Source organism: Lepidochelys olivacea (assembly GCF_965140295.1).
Source record: "Lepidochelys olivacea isolate rLepOli2 genome assembly, chromosome: 3".
Lineage (NCBI taxonomy): Eukaryota > Metazoa > Chordata > Testudines > Cheloniidae > Lepidochelys > Lepidochelys olivacea.
In genome coordinates, this window is record NC_140413.1 from 149,707,927 (window position 1) to 149,721,806 (window position 13,880).

General features: G+C 54.1%; 1 protein-coding gene across 3 annotated transcripts in view; it reads left to right on the forward strand.

The window, feature by feature from the left end:
• The window catches only part of LOC311518291 (uncharacterized protein), a 44,793-nt gene extending 32,404 nt beyond the window's left edge, over positions 1–12,389 (forward strand). For all 3 annotated transcript variants that reach the window (XM_084623968.1, XM_084623969.1, XM_084623970.1), the window contains 8 exons: positions 1,018–1,098; positions 2,077–2,163; positions 3,377–3,468; positions 3,839–3,924; positions 7,387–7,453; positions 7,932–8,104; positions 9,207–9,350; positions 11,699–12,389. In XM_084623968.1, coding sequence (XP_084480094.1) covers positions 1,018–1,098; positions 2,077–2,163; positions 3,377–3,468; positions 3,839–3,924; positions 7,387–7,453; positions 7,932–8,104; positions 9,207–9,350; positions 11,699–11,916 — 948 coding nt within the window. In that variant the 3' untranslated portion in view covers positions 11,917–12,389. The remainder of the gene's footprint in view (positions 1–1,017; positions 1,099–2,076; positions 2,164–3,376; positions 3,469–3,838; positions 3,925–7,386; positions 7,454–7,931; positions 8,105–9,206; positions 9,351–11,698) is intronic.
• The last annotated feature ends 1,491 nt before the right edge of the window (positions 12,390–13,880 follow it).

The window sequence follows — 13,880 nt, forward strand, 5'->3', positions numbered from 1 at the left end:
CAAAAGTGCCCCAGCACATGATTACTTAAACATGGCTTACTTTCTCATTTTTACCGTATCATCATAAAATAAATCGATTGGAATATAAATATTGTATTTATATTTCAGTGTATAGTATATGGAACAGTATAAACAAGTCATTGTATGAAATTTTAGTTTGTACTGACTTCGCTGATGCTTTTTATGTAGCCTGTTGTAAAACTAGGCAAATAACTAGATGAGTACCCCTGGTTGAGAACCACTGCTCTAAACAGAAGATCACAGATGGATTGGGCATATGCAATGCACGTCTGCTCTGCACATGTGCTTACTGCAGGCGTGTGCATAGTGTGAGGATATGGCGAGGCAGATACTTGCTGGAACCTACTGCCTTTGAGCCTGTATGCACGGGCGCAGTCTTGCCCTGTAATGACTCGATGCACCAGAAGGATGAAAGGTCTGTGAGTGCCAGCCATGGGAGTTCTCCTGTAGCAAGTGAACGAGGACTGTGTTTTGGAACTGAAGGGCTGGGTTCTAGTCCTGGTGATTTCTGAAGCAAGGTGGATTTATAACCCTGTCAGGACAGATTATGTATGCACGGGGCTTACTGCGAATCCAGGCCAATGTGAGGAAGATGGTCTCTGTGCTGTGGTTCCCTGCTCTGCAATTCACTGCTGTCTTCTGGTCCCAGAGGCCATGGATGGGGCTGGGAAGAACCATGTAGCTAATGTGTCAGGGATACAGGATCCCAAGAAGGTCTCATTGCACAGTAGCTCACTGTCACCCCTGAATCTGCGCAGCATTGAGCCTTCCCACTAGGTCCGGAAGGGCAGCATATGTCTCCATCAGGACACACATGGCCCCATTATAATCCCTCTGACAGAGACTTTGACCCCAAATGACCCATTTACCATTGCAGGCTTCAAGTTATGGTCCTGGCTGGCTGTGGGACCCCCTGGATGGCTGGCTGCGGGGGACTGCACTCCCAACAGCCCAGTGGTGCTGGGGCTGCTTTGCTCATTGCCTGTCTCCTTGCAGACACCCCCCAGTAAAATGGAGTTTCAGATGATGGAAGGGACTCTGGAAAGGAAACACGTGTTGCAGTCAGGAGGCAGAAAGGTACAGTAGAAGCTGCCCAGCCTTCTCTGTGGGCCCTGGGCTGCATTTTCCTTCTTTAACTTTATCAGTCTCTAATCACACACACAGTATGTTAGATACACTGCCAGAAGCGGGGCCTGTTAAGCTCCTAAGTGCATAGCTAGACACGCAAGTCAGTGGCCTGGTTCTCAAAGATGCTGTCACCCAGCAACGTCCATTGTCTTCACTGTGAGGTGTGGGGTGCACGGCACATCTGGCTGTGCACGTAGGTACCTAACGGGAGGCCCCCATTGTTGAAAATCTTGGATCCTGTTTTGAAGGTAAAATGGATAAAACCCCCAAAGGGGAAATTCTGCCCATCTAAACAGCTCCTTGAGCGTTTCTCCAGCTGTTCCCGAGTCATGGAGCTGGTGATTTGATCTCCCAAGCTGTCCAGAGCACTTCTCGCCAGTCGTATTTACCTTCTTTCTAAGCAGGGGAAGCCGGTGCTTAATCAGGTCTGCAGTTCTGTAACACTTCGGTGCATGGCTTTGAGTGTAGGATCTAAGCAGTTACTGAGCTGTTATTAAACATTCCCTAAACGCTGGAAGTTGACCCTGGTCAGCGTCTGCAGCATGGAGCTAGTGATATTCCTCAGAATACCAGTCATTTATAGTAGCTTCTAGGATTGTACGACCCCTGTCAGGCCCTGCCAAGCGATGGTATCACGTTGGAGTCAATCTGCAACATGCCCGATGACATGCCACAAACAGAGAGGAATTAGTGCTTGGACATCGACGGCCAGATCTTCAGTTCCTGTAAATGGGTGCAGCTCCGTTGAAGTCAATGGGCTGGATCCTGAGCTGGTGTAAATCAGCGTAGTTCCATTGAAGTCAGCAAAGCTCCACGTTGATTTACGTCAGCTGCCTGGCACTCTCCCCGGAGCAAGGGTAGAGATGCTGTGCTGTTTGGGCTAGGCCTTGCCTGCTTCACCTTTGGCCTCTGCTTCTGATCTGTTAGGCAACCTGTCGCACCTGGAACCTCTTCCATGCGGTGCTGATGAGGCAGACACTGTGCTTCTACCAGGACAGGAAGGACACTCTCAAGGTACGGTGTGCAGTTGGGCCTCTCCCAGGGAGAGGCGGGGCGGGGATGTGAGGCTGACAGTGAGGATAGAGCAGTGTCCACTGGTGAGAGCAGGAAGAATGGCGGCCAGGACTCCTGGGTTCTGTTCTTGGCTCTAGGTGGGGGAAGGGAAATGTCAGTGGGAGTGGCAGTGGTTGAAGAAGGGGTTTGCCACTTATTTACTGCGTGACCTTGAGCAAGTTCCTTCTTTATGCCTCAGTTTCCCCCTCAGATTGCAGACCAGCGCTGGAATAGCGGACAGTGGTAGTACAGTTTCATTAATGAATGCATGCAAGTGCTTTGAAGAGCAAATCATTATCAGTGGCAGGGGGCTGCAGATCACAGGGCTGGGACAGATGGGGGAATGAACCCCTCACCTCCCAGCCACCACATGCGGCTGAGGTTTAGGGTGGTGGGGCTGGCAAGGTGAGCAGGGGGAGCAAGGATCTCTGGGAAGATGGCTGGAGCTGAGAGGAGAACCATGGTCTCTTGCTCTCCAGCCTGTCTCTTTGTGTCTGGGCCTTTGGCTAGGGGGAGCCCTGTTGGGTTTGAAGGGGCAGGACAAGTCCCCCACCCATGCAGACATCCCCGCTACCTCAGGATCCTCTGCTACTGCCAGCCTCTTTCAGGCCATTAGGGGGTTGGTGCTTGGGGTGCTCCTCCTAAGTGCGGGGTCTCTGTGAGCCGGGGAGGTGGCCTTGGTTTCCCAGTCTCTGGGTGATACTGGCATTGCATCCAGGGGGAGGGGATACAAGCACAAAGCATTCCCTTAGCTGATTACGCCGGAGACCCACTGAATGGCACACACAGGGGTTCACTCACCTTTCACACCTACTTGGCGCTGCCAGCTGCCCCCATCCCCTGTCTCCAGCTCTCTGCCCCTCACAGTGTCATGCACCTACAGGGCACAGCTGCCCCCCTTGATGCCCACAGTCTCTTGACCATAGAACGCTGCTGCTCACCAGCCTTGCCTTTCATGAACACACCCCCATACACCCCCATTCTGCTGGCCGGGAACAGCTTTGTCCTGGTTGTTACCCCTTGTGGCAGATCCTAGGTGTGGTGGGGACCATGGAGCAGAATGGACACTAGTTAGTTGTGAGTCACAGGCATGAGGGAATCCTGCTAGCACAGGGAAAAGATGCCCCAAGCCTCAGAGGCCTCACTGTCTTCTTTGCTGTCTTTTGTGCTGCAGAGCTCCGTGGTGGCCCTGCCCCTGAACCTCTCGGGAGCACAGTGCATCCGGGAAACAGAGTACACCAAAAAGACCAACTGCTTCAGGCTACAGTGAGTAACCCCAACCAATCAATTCCATAGAGATTCAGGAGGGGTGAGTGGTCCCATAAGTACAGTGCCTCCTGCTGGCCTCCTCATAGTGCTGTGATTAATGCCCTTAATTGACCACATGCATAGCCAGATAATGATAAGCAGTCAGCTCCGATGAAATGCCAGCCCCTGAGCATTGGGGACCAGGCCCTAATCACTGAGGCATGGTTCCTTTGCCCTGGGGCCTGTAGCCCAGGGGGAGTGAATATGGGGTTCTAGTGTAATTCCATCCTCTATCCCTTTGACTCCTAGGCTGGTGGGGTTGGGGAGGGGTGGGGTAGGAATTTGCACCTCATGTCATCGTTTTGCTGACTTGCTCTTTTCCTCCCAGGCTGCGGGATGGCTCTGAGTACCTCTTGAAAGCTCCATCCCAGCCGCTCATGAACCAGTGGGTCTCCAAACTGCAGCAGAATTCAGGTGAGGAACACTCCAGCCACTGGCAGAGCAGGATGCAATGCAGGGGTGGAGCAGTTAGGGGCACTGGCAGAGCTGTGTGTGGGGAGCCCAGGGCTGGGATAGCAGGGGGGCTGCAGGTCAGGGGTGCAGGACACTGGCAGAGCTGTGTGTGGGGAGCCCAGGGCTGGGATAGTGGGGGTGGGGGGTGCAGGTCAGGGGTGAGGGGCACTGGCAGAACTGTGTGAGGGGAGCCCAGGGCTGGAATAGCAGGGGGATGGGATGGCGTTGGATGAACTGTGCAGGAAGCTTCATTCTGTGCTTTCATTGCTTTGCTCTCAACACAAACGATAGTCCTTCCTGAACTTCCTGGTGCAGGAGGAGTCAGAGGTCTGCATTTCTCCCCTTCTCCTAAGTTTCAGGGCAAGGCTTGATTTGTGACCTCACATGCTCCAGTGTAAATCAGGAGTGACTCCACTGATAGCAGCTGAGTCCCCCTGCCATAAAACTGGTGAGATCCCATGAGGTTGAGGCACTCCTATGGGCATGACCATTAAACAAGGTCTGTGCTCAGGCAGGTGGCTCAGGCACTGTGACGAAATCCCAACCAGGTGTGAGAGAGAATCATTGAGACTCCAGGGCATGAGGCTAAGGAGAGCCAGACCCTGCCGTGGGCCAGCATGAGTCCCTGGGCCTGTCACATACTGCTCTACAGGGCACCTGGGGATTTGAAGCACATTTCCTCCCCCTATTGCTGGAGGTTTCCAAGTGAGAGCGTGATCCCCCCCAAGGCCCAAACTCACCTTAGAATAAATTTCAGGGGGTAGCTGAGGGTGAGAGCAGGAGGGGATGTCACGGAATCCCCAGGCGATGCTCTGGAGTTGCTCCCTACGAAGCCTGGCAGGACTCTGGTGAAATCTCCTCTCTGTGAGCAGACTGTCTTCAGGGCAAGAAGCTCACACGGCTTCCACCTTCTTGGGTCTGACCTCAGAGTATTCAGCATCCTCTGCCCCTCCGTGCGCTTCCCACAGCGAGTCCGGGCAGGCAGGGCTTCTGAGGAAGCCAGAGGGTCCTGCACCCCAACTTTGCAGTCAGACGTGACTCTCAGCCAGCCAGTAAAACAGAAGGTTTATTAGATGACAGGAACATGGTCTAAAACAGAGCTTGTAGGTACAGAGAACAGGACCCCTCAGCTGGGTCCATTTTGGGGGGCAGTGAGCCAGACAACCACGTCTGCACTTCACTCATCTTCCCCAGCTAGCCCTCAGCTGACTCATCCTCCAGCGGTCCTCCTCTGGGCTTTGTCCCTTTCCCAGGCCAGGAGGTCACCTGATCCCTTTGTTCTCCAACCCTTTAGCTCTCACCTTGCAGAGGGGAAGGGCCAGGCCATCAGTTGCCAGGAAACAGGGTGTCAGTCATTCTCTGTGTCCAGACCCCTGCACACACCTCCCTCTAGGGCTCTGCAATGATCATACACCCTTATCCCACCACCTAGAAACTTAAGAACTGCATAGGGGAAACTGAGGCACCCCCACACTATTCAGAGAAAACATTAACAGTCCCACTTCATTACAGGGGAACTTCCCAGATTCCTTGGAGCCATAGGCTCCAACTTCAGGTGCTGCTCTCTATGCAGTGAGAGTCCCATGCAGGTTACTGTATCTGAATCTCTCAGACCAGGCCTTAGAGCCTACACTCCCTTCTGCTTTGCAGGGACACTCAGAATTCCTGGGCACACTGGATTTTGCCCATGTGCTCGCCAAATTTTCTCTTTGCTGCCTCTCCCTGTGGTGGAGTGGTTTGTGTGCCTGGTTCTGCCCTTCACCTGAGAGGTGGCTGCATTTCCACGGTGCTGAGTGTCTGGAGTTTGGGCAACTTGCTGGGCTCCTGGGGAGGAGAGGAGTTATGTAAACAGCCAAACATTATTGTCCTGGTGCCTGAGCTGTGGAGAAGGGTTTGGGCTGGTTAGTTTGCGGACACTGAGCCAGGACCCGCTTCCCTAGTTCATTTTCATTCTAGTGCCCCTTCATGTTGTGAACATGGACAGAAAAATAGCATCAAAATGCCCCCATGTGCAGCAGGGAAGGGCTCTGTGTGGGAATGTGCTGTAAGGATGTGTGATTTCTAAAGCACACCAAAGTGTTGTGCACGAATTGCTCTGTGTAGACTCTGCTGGTGTACAGCAAAGGTTTCCGAGTGGGCTTTAATGTAGTGCTGTTTCAAACAACACTGTGTTCAAGCACACCAGCAGGGTCTACGTGAACCAATTAATGTGCAAGATGTCAGCGTGCTTTCGAAATCATAACCCCATAGAGTGGATTACTCCCCCTTGTAAACAAGCCCTTCGTACATGCAGCTGGGTTGCTCCTCACACCCAGACCTGTCAGACCCACCACACACCAATTACTGTCCCTCTGTGAGAAAACATGCTTGGGGTCTGTAGCCTATGTTATGTACAAATTAGACTTTGGCTTAAAGTTAGCCGAAGTGTAGAGGAGTCTAGGAAATGGAGGTGGTTAGTGTGAGGAAGTTAGAGATAAGTTGGAGACAGTAAGAATATTGCAGTTAGCAAGGACATAAGCTGAGTTATGGTGCCGTTATGTTTTGGTTATAACTGCTTCAAGCAGGGTTTTTAATGAATAATTGAGAAATGTGAATGTTTTTTTTTCCCAATTCTGTCTGTATTGATCGTATGAGAAGGATTTTGGGTCAGATGTTCATTTAAATAATGTGTAATGTAAAGAGCCAATAAGGGGGAGGAGGAAATATAATTATGGTAAGGGGCAGTTTAATGTTAGGTAGTATGATAACAGATGATAAAAGGAGTTGTTTTGTTAATTTGGGAGGAGCTCCAATTAACGTCCAAAGGGTCCTGTTAAGTTCCAGGATTATCAGTTTGGACGTCACTCTGTCGTCAGTGGTCCATTCGCTCGCTGATACACTGTTTCATCTTTGTGTGCAAGTAGAATTGTGGTACTGTGTAAATAGTAATCACATCCCTGTTTGTTTAGCGATGCATTTTGCTTTTGAATAAAGTTTAGTTTCATCGTTCTAAGTGTCTCCTAGTGGTCCTCTACTAAATACGTTTTCTGTAACCGACCTAAAGGCTCAAAAACTAAGTTGGGTTTTATTGCACCCTTATCTTTAATAACTCTACATTAACTGGAAACATTTCAATATAAGGTGACAGCTTGCAGACAGGCACTTCCCTCACCCATCCCAGGTGCCAGGCCGTCTGGGGCTGCCCAAGGCAGCCTCCGTAACCCATTCCCCTAGATGGGAACCTCTGCTGTTGACCTGACACTGAGCACAGAAGGGCAAACCCTGAGCCATGCCGAGCACCCGTGACTCTCAGCACCTCTCTGGCCTTGGCCCCAGGTGGTTCAGCCCAGCATGGCGTGAGATAGGCCCTACCATCTGTGGATTTCAGGACTCTCGTTGCTGGCTCTTTTCCACATTATCAATAGATATTTTCTTTGCCCACAGGTTTCCCTGAAGTGGATTATTTCCAGGCAGTCACGCAGCCTGCTGAAGGGACCAGTTCTGCTATGGGGTGAGTGCTGGGAAGCCCCGTCCAATCAGTGAGCAGATGGTGGCTAACGCTTGGCATTCAGAGCCACTCATTCCAGGGCTCTGCAGAGTAGCAGAAGGGGACTGTGCTGACCCAATGAATTAGCTGCACTGACCAGGCCAAATCTCCTTCCATTACCTACCCATGTCTCTAACCTCTCCATGTCCCTTTGGATATTGCCCCATCTTCACTGGGGTTTGCAGCTCTTCCCAGTTTAGTATCACCTCCCAACCCCATTAGCATGCTGTGTTACCCAGCTTCCTGGGCCTTGAAGAAGCTTCAGGTGAGCCAGGCTGAGGCCTGCATTAGATGCCTCCCCTACTCAGAGCTCTTGGGTAGGGGTCCTGCCCATGCTGGTTTGAATTGTCTGTGGGTCAGATTGCCTGAGGTGAGCAGGCCCTCTCTGCAGGTGAGACCAGCTCTGTAAATCTGTCTCTCTGCCACTCCCTTTCGTACACAGACCCAGCAAGATCTCTGGGCCTGGAAGCTCCAGCTCTTCCCACCTCCTGGGACATCATCAGCCTGTTACAGCCAAGAACCAAGAGATCACATTGCTGCCCAGGTCGAGTGCCAGGCTGCAGCTGCCTTATGGGACACAGGAGGACCCACTGGATTCAGCAGCCTCACAAGCAGGTGGGTGGGTGTGGTGACTTCCCAGCGCCCCAGCCTGTTGGGGCCTCTCCTCAGGTGCCCAGCTCAGTGTCCCTTGCTCTCTGTAGCAGAGCAGTGCTCCTCACACTACTCCACTCACGCCTGGTTAGGTGGCTCCATAATAACCCCGCCCGAGCTGCAGGTTCCAGCATCGTGTCCTGAGTCCTTCCGCCAGCAGGGCCTTCCTGCACGGTCTCAGGGCTGGTACGAAGCGCGTACAAGTGACATCAGCCCTTATGTGGTGGGAAGGAACCAAGCTGAGTGGGAGACACTAATGCCCTTGGAATCCTCCCTCCAGCTGGAGAGGCACCATGGACTCACCCACGCTGGAGTTTGGGCAGGACACCTGGGTTAACCTCCCCGCAGCTCACCCCCATCCCACCTCCTGTGCAGAGTGCCCTGGCCAAGCCACCTCATCTGTCCTCTGGGCACTGAGGACAGAGGAGAGAGCGCCCCCTGTTGAGTTACACACAACACCTCCTTGCAGCACAGCCCCCTTCAGAGCATTGGGCTCAGTGCTGATCCTCTGTTGAGACACCTCCACCACTCCCTGCAGCACAGCACCCCCTATCTTTGTGCTGGGTCACTGCTACTCAAGAGGAGAGAGCGCCCCCTACTGAGTCCCCTCCTTCCCTCCTTGCAACACCCTGATTTTAATGTGGGTCTCTCCGCCAAATGCCAGGCCTCACCCTGTCTGTTGAGCTGGTGATTTTGTGATGAGGACGCTTGTCCCACCAGTGGCTGGACCGAAACCCACCAGCTCCCCTTGCGCAATCCAGCCATGGAATGAGGCTGGGTCACTACCGATTTCCAGAGGCGAAAGGTCCCATCTTCTGCTCCCATCACCATCCTGGGTTTGGTAGGCTAATCCTCCCCTGCAGGCTGTACAAGTGTCCCAAGGCTCTTTGGGGCTGGCGCAGTGGCATCCTGTTGTCACCTTGCATTTTACCAGGCTGCACCACTGTAACCACAGCACCATTGTAACATGCTGAGTTTGAGCTAGAACAATCTGCGCTTAGAAGCCCTTCTCTGTCTGTCTGACATATATAAGCTCCTTTCCTTGTGTTTCCCCTTTCTGCATTAGGAGATAATCACAGAGCCGTCAGCCACACGACAGGGCAGAGACAGTGGTTGCCTGCTGGGTCTCCAAAGTCCCAGGATAACAGCTACCAGGAGGAGGAGGATGCGCTGGTGACACACAAGAGGAGGTCCCACTCATTCACCTCAGGTATGCAGCACAGGAAGACTGGGTTAGTGGCAGGAGCAGGGGACTGGGAGCCCATGGGCTGAAGCTCTGTTCCTGGCTCTGGCCCTTTGTCCAGAGAGGAAACTGCACCTCAGTCTCCCCCTCTGTAACCCTGACCCCCGCTTCCAGTGGAGCTGTGCTTGTAAAGAACTTGGAGATCCTGGCATAAATGGTGGTAGAGAATCCTGACTGACGGGCCTTAGCAGGCTTCTGGCTTCTTATTGGCTGGCTGTGGCAGGCTGCTACATATAAGTGGTTTGCTAGTCAGAGGTGGTGGGAAGGGGGCTGAGATCCAAGTCTCTTTGTGTTCCCATCACAGAGCCGATCTGCAAGGGTTGGGATTGTGAGTCATGCTTGGTTGAACCCACTCGGGGATGAGGATGGGGATGGAGAGTGTATCAGTTATATGCAGGTTTTAGAAGAGCCATTCAAGCTGTAAAGAGGATGAGCTTCCCAGGTTGGCCTCTGCCTGGGCTTGTGGGACTAAGCCAGGGGCAGGCAAACTTTTTGGCCTGAGGGCCACATCTGGTTTCCTAAATTGTATGGAGGGCTGGTTAGGGGAGGCTGTGCCTCCTGAAACAGCCAGGCGTGCCCCCCGCTTCTCACACCCTGACAGTCCCCCCGGGACTCCTGCCCCATCCACCCCTCCCTGTCCCCTGACCGCCCCCAGAACTCCTGCCCCTGACTGCCCCCCACCGCCCCATCCAAGCCCCCCTCTCCTTCCTGACTGCCACCCAGGACCCATGCCCCCATTCAACCCCCCTGTTCCCTGCCCTCTGACCGCCCCGCCCCCATCCACACCCCTGCCCCCTGACCACCTCCCCGAACTCCCCTGCCCTCTATCCAACCCCCCCTGCTCCTTGCCCCCTTACTGCGCTGCCTGGAGCACCAGAGGCTGGCGGCGCTACAGCCGTGCCGCCCAGAGCACCAGGAGAGGCCGCCTCCCCACCGCGCAGCACAGAGCTCCGGGTTAGGCTGCGGCTCTGCAGCTGTGCTGCCTGGCAAGAGCTCGCAGGCCCACTGCCCAGGGGCTGCGCAGTGAGCTGAGGCTGCAGGGGAGGGGGAACAGCAGGGGAGGGGCTGAGGACTAGCCTCCTGGGCCAGGAGCTCAGGGGCCAGGCAGGAGGGTCCCGTGGGCCGGATGTTGCCCGCAGGCCATAGTTTGCCCACCTCTGGACTAAGCACAGCGTCACTGGCTTTCAGCTGAACCGCAGACTTTCCCCCCCATCCCTAAGGTGTCCTTTCCCCAGGAAGTTCAGGCTTTCCTTTTCAAGGTCTGAATTTCATTGCCAAAGGCCACCATGTGATGGCACCAACATCCTTCTCCTCACTGCGACACATCTGCAATAGAGATGGGTCTCTTCTCTGGGTACCTGGGGAGGTTACTCCCAAAATAAAGACAGGTTTCAGAGTAACAGCCGTGTTAGTCTGTATTCGCAAAAAGAAAAGGAGTACTTGTGGCACCTTAGAGACTAACCAATTTATTTGAGCATGAGCTTTCGTGAGCTACAGCTCACTTCATCGGATGCATACCGTGGAAACTGCAGCAGACTTTATATACACACAGAGAATATGAAACAATACCTCCTTCCACCCCACTGTCCTGCTGGTAATAGCTTATCTAAAGTGATCATCAGGTTGGACCATTTCCAGCACAAATCCAGGTTTTCTCACCCTCCAGCCCCCCACACAAATTCACTCTCCTGTGAATAAATGTGTAAAGAGTTGTCACTTTGGATGGGCTATCACCAGCAGGAGAGTGAATTTGTGTGGCGGGGGTGGAGGGTGAGAAAACCTGGATTTGTGCTGGAAATGGCCCAACCTGATGATCACTTTAGATAAGCTATTACCAGCAGGACAGTGGGGTGGGAGGAGATATTGTTTCATATTCTCTGTGTGTATATAAAGTCTGCTGCAGTTTTCACGGTATGCATCCGATGAAGTGAGCTGTAGCTCACGAAAGCTTATGCTCAAATAAATTGGTTAGTCTCTAAGGTGCCACAAGTACTCCTTTTCTTTTTCCCAAAATAAAGTGGATAGGAAGTCCCTGTATTTGTATCCCATTCCCCAATGCCCCTTATCCAGACAGTCCCCCACATGTGGGACCAGATTGGAGCTGGGGCCCTGCTAGTCAAAGCTCTCATACTTCCTGAGAGGGAATTGGGTTATGACACCCCCCGTCCGGCAAGCCAGACCATCCCTCTGACCAGGGGCCATACAGGAGCTGGGGCTGGAGGGGAAAGGCCCCATATCCTAGGGCCCTTGATAGTTCAGTGGTGGTGGTGTTTCCATGGGAAGCTGCAACCTGTCCAATGCTCCATCTCTTTCAGCCACTTACCAGAAGATCACGCCGGTGTCGGTGCCCAAGGAGCCCCTGGAGGCTGGGAACAGCTACTCCATCACGCTGTACATCGGGGAGCAGGCAGTGGCCATGCCCAGGGCTCGCTGTCACTCCTTTGTGGCCAGGCCGGGGAGCCCACGGGAAGGCGCCCTCTCTCGCCACAAGAACAAATCCGTCTTTAAGAAGTTCTTTGGGAAGAAAGAATGAGCCGATTGGATGGGGGGGATGCAGGTTGCAAGAGGGCTTGAGACTGCCGTTGCTTCCTCCACGCAAGCCTGTTAGCTCCCACTCATGTGCCATCCTAGCAGGACCTCTCCGCCCAGCACCTGTCCACAGGGCTCCCTCTCTCCCCAGGGCTGATGGGAGTACTGCGGGGGAGAGAGACTGCTGTGCTGGGCCATACCAGCCCAGGGGCTGCCCCTCACCCACCCACCCCTAAAGGAAGCAGATGCCAGGGGCCAGGCTGCTCTGGCAGACAAGGAGCAGAAGGGGAGTGCATTGCTGTATCTATCAGAGCCCTCTCGCTGAGCTTGCAGGGCCTGGTCTCTGTGTGCCAGTGGAGCTGATGGAGCCCTGTGGCAGGGAGGGGTGTCGGGCAGCTGGTTCCCCAGACACCCCGGGGCACATGCTGTCCAGGGCGGGGAAAAGGGATTATTGTTATTAAAACCAAACAAATCAAACTATCTTGCTGTTTCTTCCTCCCCTTTCTAGCAGGGCCAGTGTTAGGAGGAGGCTCACTTGGGCTGCGGTTCTCCTGAGTCCCATGCCAGGGGGCCTTCCTCAGATCCTCCAGGTGTGCTCTAGGAATCAGTGCTTTCTAGGGGGAGCTGTGCTGGGTTCAAAGGAGAAGGGGCCTAGTCTGCGCTGCTCTGGGTTGGCGAGGGGCTCCTTGGAATGCCAAAATTACAGGGGGAGCTGGGAGTCTCTCTGGGAAGCTTTGCTCCGGAGCGTTCCTTGTCCGTGGTAGCTCATAGCCCAGCCCCGAGCTACCCAGCTGACCCCAACTAGAGCAGGGTCTACAGGAAACCTCACTTCCCTCCCCGGGGACACAGCCTGGAGGTGATTCCACACCACTGAGTGCTAAGCTGGTGAGCTTTCCTCTGCCTGCCCCTGCCACCCCCTCCCCTAGGAGACCTGCCTGGAGAAGGAGCTGTGCGTCAGGCCAGCCCCGGACATCCCTCCGAGGGGAGCTCAGTCCAGAAGTAGCGCCTGTTTTTCACCCACTGCTCAGGTGGGATTTACACCGGGCCATGCCCCAGTTCACATGGTTGGTGTAGGGGGCAGGTTCATTACTCCGTCCACTGAGACCACAGATGCTTTGCAGCAACTGCACTGGGCTGCACTTGCCTCTGGTTGCTCCTAACCAACCACAAGGGCACAAGGGCTGGGCACAAGGGGAGCCAGTGGGCTCCCTGGGCTGCCATTCAGAGTGGGAGGGTATCAGGCACTGGATGGAGTAGGGGACTGTGCTCAACGCCAGGGGAAAGGGGAGCCATATCACACCAGCGGGGCTGTCTCCCCAACCACCCCCACACACATGTGCCTCTCTTCCCTGCTGGATTTGAGATGCTAGGATTGGGTTTAAAAGACAGGGATGCTCTAGGATCACAGGGAAGGCCGTGGGCACCAAGGAAGTGTGTCAAGTTCAGGGTAAGGGGCTGCTCCTACCAGCTTCACAGCTGCCATCCTTCCCTTTGCCCACATCTCTGCAGCACCCTGGCCATTAGCTAGCCCCTTTCTTACTGCAGGGCTGGGATCTACTGGTGCATGGTACTACAGCAAGTCCCGGCAGGATGGGGGGGGGTGGGGCCTGTCAGACTGGAGTATCTGGGTTTTTTCCCATTTCCAAAAGGAACTTCTAAACGAATTGCAACTTCTAATGTGTGAGCCGGCGCGGCCCCTGGGGCTGACCTCATGGCCCCTGGGCCGAGCAAATAAGGTAAGGGTGGGGTCCCCTGGCACCAGAATGTGGTTAGCGAGTTCCATTCTAATCTTTGCTCAGTCCCAGCTGATACCTGTGGAGTGAAATGGGCAGGTCTTGGTCCACTTCCCAGGGCCATAGCACAAAATCACAGGCAGAACTGACACTGATTGGCTACCTTGTTGGGAGCCACGGCTGTGAGGTCAGGGGCCGGTGGGGCCATGGAGGCTGAGCTCCCCTCTCCCCCAGG